Source organism: Parasteatoda tepidariorum, chromosome 5, assembly GCF_043381705.1.
Source record: "Parasteatoda tepidariorum isolate YZ-2023 chromosome 5, CAS_Ptep_4.0, whole genome shotgun sequence".
NCBI lineage: Eukaryota > Metazoa > Arthropoda > Arachnida > Araneae > Theridiidae > Parasteatoda > Parasteatoda tepidariorum.
The window spans coordinates 69860962-69865862 of NC_092208.1; the positions used below are offsets into that span (position 1 = coordinate 69860962).

A 4901-nucleotide genomic window follows, 5' to 3' on the forward strand; every position below is an offset into this window, starting at 1 on the left:
AATGGTTGTATGGCTTAAGGTTTATGTTAAAATATAGCTATTGTGCTTTTGATGTGATCATTCCAGGTGAGTTTGCTATTGATTATAAGGCCAAGATAATTTGCTTTTTTAACTATTGGTATTGGTATGTTGAACATTTTTGGTTGAAGTTGTGGAAGTATTTTAATTCTTCTTTTTTGTATAATTAATATTTGTGATTTTCCAGCATTTACTGCAGTTTTCCATTTTAAGCACCAGTCTTCTATTTCGTCTATATGGTCTTGTAGTTTTTGAAGAGCATGATTTGGGTTTCTGGATTTAATAATAATACCGGTATCGTCTGCGTAATAGGCTGTTATGCTGTTATAATCGGCTTTGTTTATAGGAAAATCATAAGTGTATAATATGTATAATATCGGTCCCAGAATGCTGCCCTGTGGTACTCCGGCTGTGATGTTTCTCTTTGTGGATTTTTTGTTTTTGATGGTGATTTGAAATGTTCTATTAGAAAGATAGCAGGATAGGAGTTTGATTATGCCGGGTGGAAAATTCAGCTGTATGAGTTTATATATTGTACCAGTGTGCCATACTTTATCAAATGCTTTGGATATGTCAATCATCAGGAAGGCTATTGTTTCTTTATTTATGATTGCTCTGCCAGTATAGTCTATTATTCGGAGTAACTGTTTGGTGGTATCTAGTTTTTGTCGGAATCCATACTGTTCGTCGGGGAGGGCTGTAAGAAGTGGTTTTATTCTATTGTAGATGATTTTTTCGTATATTTTTCCAAGTATGTTAAGTAGACTGATTGGGCGATAACTCTCAGGGCAGCTTGGGTTCTTATTTTTCTTGAGAAATAGAATGACTGATGCGTTTTTCCAGATTTGTGGGTAGTAATTATGAGCAAGGCAGACATTAAAAATATGCGTGATTTTGCAGATGTAGTTGTTTGGTAATAGTTTTATCATCTTATTCTTTATCCCGTCCTCACCTGGAGCTTTATTGTTTTTCAGTTTTTGTATGATGCAGCTAACTTCTTGATTATTGGTTGAATTTATTGTTTCTGGGATGAGGTGTTCAGTTTGAAAATTAACAGACAAAAATGAGAGCAGATCTATATCTTATACATTATAAAAATAAAAAAAAGTAAATAATAAATATATTGTAAAAAGTGTTGTAACTCACATCAGCAGCCAACAATATTCAAAAGTATGTATTATTGTTGTTGCTGATGATGAGTTTCAACACTTTTATTTATTACTCTTTTTACACTTTTATTTATATTTTTATTATTTGCATCGTTTTGTTATAATGTATAATATATATACTCTTAAATCAACCTTGTAAGGAACTGATATAGAAGATTTTTAATATTGGTTAATATTTTTTAAAAAAACTTAGCATAACTTAATTGCTCTTATACAACCAATTAAAAAACTTTTAAGAAATTGACAGGAAAAACTGAAATGTTTAGTATCCACGTCTGAATGTTCAAGACGTGATTCGTCCGGAACAAGAAAGTTTTTGTAATCAATTATTAACCCAAAAGTTTTGCTTATTTTATAGTTAATATATACTTCTTCAATGATTTATTGAAAAATAAAAATATATTATATATGACTAAAATTAATGTAAATAACTGTAAAATTATCTTACTGGTTTTGGGAATCCTTTCATGATTTCGGGAAAAATATATTTGTCTAGTATAGGATAACGCCTGCGCCTGTGCCTTGCCCTGCAAAATAATAAGATTAGTTTCAATCTATTGCATATAGCTACTACTTTAAATATTTTTTTTTTACTTTTAAGGATTTAGCAACCACTTTATTAAGTCAAACATAAATATAATATCAAACGTAAGTATTAAAATACATTTTTTTTTCTAAATTTAAATGGTTCTAAATTTGATTAGATCCCGGTTCACAACAGGGTATCGAACACCGACACAAGACTCGAAAAAAAAAGTTGCTACCCACACTGTTTAAACATATATTTTATGCTGACAATTTAATTTCATAAATATACGGTAAAGTATTAAATCTTCTATCAATGGTCAATACATTATGAAAATCAAGTACTTTCAGTGACCCAATTTGTTAAAAATCCTGCATTTTAATAATAAAAATTAAATGATATTTCAGCATTTTATAATTTTTAAAATCCAAAAATGTTTGATTTAATATCTATTTAAATGTCTTTCATATTTCACTAAATAAATTTGCTCCAAAAATAAATTTTAAGTAACAATCTTAAAATATAAAAAAAGTGTACCTTGATATAATTTTTGGCGATCTTGTGTTAAGCAGCTCTTTAATTTCATTTAAATTCATGAAAAAGAGTAGATCTTCATCTGGAATACGACCCTCAGAAAGCATCAATTTGGCTAGAGAAGTGTATGCTTTTCGCCAAGCATCGATTGTTTTGATTAACAAAGACTAAAAGGAAAAAAAGCAATAATTTCAGCTGATAAAAGATAAACTTAAGTCCCAGTCCTAGTGTTTTGATTTTATTGGCCACCTGGGCCGTGAAGCTGTCACTATCCCATTCATCTGGAATTTTAGAACTATTTTGGTTAAGCATTAAAGTAAGCAGGCAGTGGGGTTGCTTTTGTGAATGTTTCAAGAACTTTGCTTGAATAACTAAAGAGGAATAAAAAAAATAAAACGAGCAACTTATTCCAAACTATGTTTATTTGAAGTTGAAATAGTAAAGAGTTTTTTCAGCGTGAAGAAACGTTATTTTCAGAAGGGTTGATGTAGTTATTTGTTTTGATAGTTATGATATGAGGCTTCGGAGGTGAAATGTGCAGCCGTTGGTCTATGGTTTTTATCTTTCATATAATTTTCAAATTTAAAGATTTCATTAAAATTTACTGCTTTACATTCTATGGCTTTACTGAAAAACTCTGCTCTTAGTTTGTGATAGAGTTGGTATTTTCAGGTCTGCATGTATACTGGTATTCAGGATGAATCAACTGGCATTGGTTATTTTTCTAAAGATCTTGTTTTGAAATTGGTTTAATTTTTTCAGTAGATGTTGTGGTATTTTTGTCCATACAGGTGAGTATGTTTTGAAATTGGTTTAATTTTTTCAGTAGATGTTGTGGTATTTTTGTCCATACAGGTGAGTATTGGGCTGATCATTGCTGTACATAGTTTAAGTGTACATAGTTCTTTAGTTTAGGTGGCATATTCCGATTAAATGTTTATTATATGGCTATTATTATGAAAAAAATGGATAAATATGACAACCGACACTGACGTCTTCAGGGGGTACCAGCTCCGGAACAATCTCCCTTGTATTATATACAAGAATGTTCCAGTACCATGTTAAAGAATTGTTAATAGGTCTTCGTAATCACGGACATACGTTTCAAAAAAATGGCTGAACAATCAGTTTCTCTTTACCGGGGTACAAACATCTCTGGGTTTAAGTTAAGCGCTCCAAGCCACAAAAATCCATTTGCATACGACGTGAAAATCCGTCGTCTTTACATCAGCCTGCTACTCAAGAGCACCAAACATTATGCGGACTTCACGACTCATGGACCTGAGTCAAGCATGAATTTTCATCAAGTAAGGCGCATAAGAAACCTGAGGAAACTGAAGGACGAAGGCCGAAAAAAGTTTAAGCTAAGTTTTGTTCTTTTCCGTCTTCATATATTAGCAGATTTTTAGCCCTGAACTCAGCCTAGAAAATTGTAGATTCGCAGCCTGAAAAGTAAAATACCCCTACCGGAGCCTAAAAGCGTTAAAAACAATCGTCAAACTATGACTATCTTAGATTCCTTGACTGAATTATTTAATTAAAATTCCTTGCCCCGTAAAGAGTTAAAATATAATTTGCACAAATTGTTTAACTTGAGCCACGATGGCTCAAGGGATAGAGCACTCCCCTTCCAATGAGGTGAACCGGGTTCGGATCCCCAGCGATAACTGGGCGACAAAGAATCTGCATCCGGTTCGCACCGACCACAGTGCTGACGTGATATATCCTCAGTGATAGGCAGATCATGAGTTAGAGTTCCTTTGCCGTCAGGTTAACTGTGGGAGGTTCTCGCGGTCTTCCTCTCTGTGTAACGCAAATGCCGGTTAAATCCATCAAAAAGTCCTCCACGAAGGCAGACTTCTCCCAATACTTCCCTTGTCTTCTGGATTGAGTTCCAAATTACGAGGCTACGGAGTTGAACATTAGTAGCCGAAAACCCAAACATTTGTCTGGCTGTTCATCGACGGTTAAAAAATAAAAATAAAATTTATAGACATAACTTATTTAAATTTATCTTTTCGATTCATTAAGATTGCCTCTTAGGACGTGACTGTCCCATCATTAGATCAAAAGTTATTGAGGTATTCCGCTTTTACTTCTATTTTTTTAGCACATTTTACTGCCCTAAAGAGAGTAAATGCTCTTGTTTTACATACCTTTGATAATTCTCTTTGTTGCACTGCATATTGTCCTCGAGATATTAGAAACTTTAAAAACAATCTACAAACAACACAAATGTTTCATTACCAAGATTTATTTTTAAAGAACAATATAATTCAACCATAATGTATTATTAATATAAGTATTTATAATTGGATTAAAGTTAAAAATCGGTTATATCAAGGTCGAAGTCCTTGGCTGCAAAATTAAAATTGTATCGTGATAATGAAGCTTAGTAATAAAGTAATTAGTAATTAGTAATTCGAGCATAATTATATAAGTTATAAACTTGATGTTTATTTCTATATCGCTTGTAGTTTATATTAATGTGAACTTTCGCGCATTTTGTGTAAAAGCTTATTTCTATATTTAAAATAACATTAGAATTTACAATTTCTATTTATTTCTTTAATTTATAAATTTATTTAAAATTGTTTTAAGTACTATATATATATATATATATATATATAATGACTGCCATAAGAGATCGTTTG

General features: G+C 31.7%; 1 protein-coding gene across 3 annotated transcripts in view; it reads right to left on the bottom strand.

The window, feature by feature from the left end:
• Nucleotides 1–4901, bottom strand: part of LOC107436906 (rifampicin phosphotransferase-like) — a 73915-nt gene that overhangs the window by 9045 nt on the left and 59969 nt on the right. For all 3 annotated transcript variants that reach the window (XM_071180560.1, XM_043052768.2, XM_043052766.2), the window contains exons 33-35: nt 4404–4467; nt 2251–2414; nt 1636–1714 (exon numbers count right to left, since the gene is read on the bottom strand). In XM_071180560.1, coding sequence (XP_071036661.1) covers nt 1636–1714; nt 2251–2414; nt 4404–4467 — 307 coding nt within the window. The remainder of the gene's footprint in view (nt 1–1635; nt 1715–2250; nt 2415–4403; nt 4468–4901) is intronic.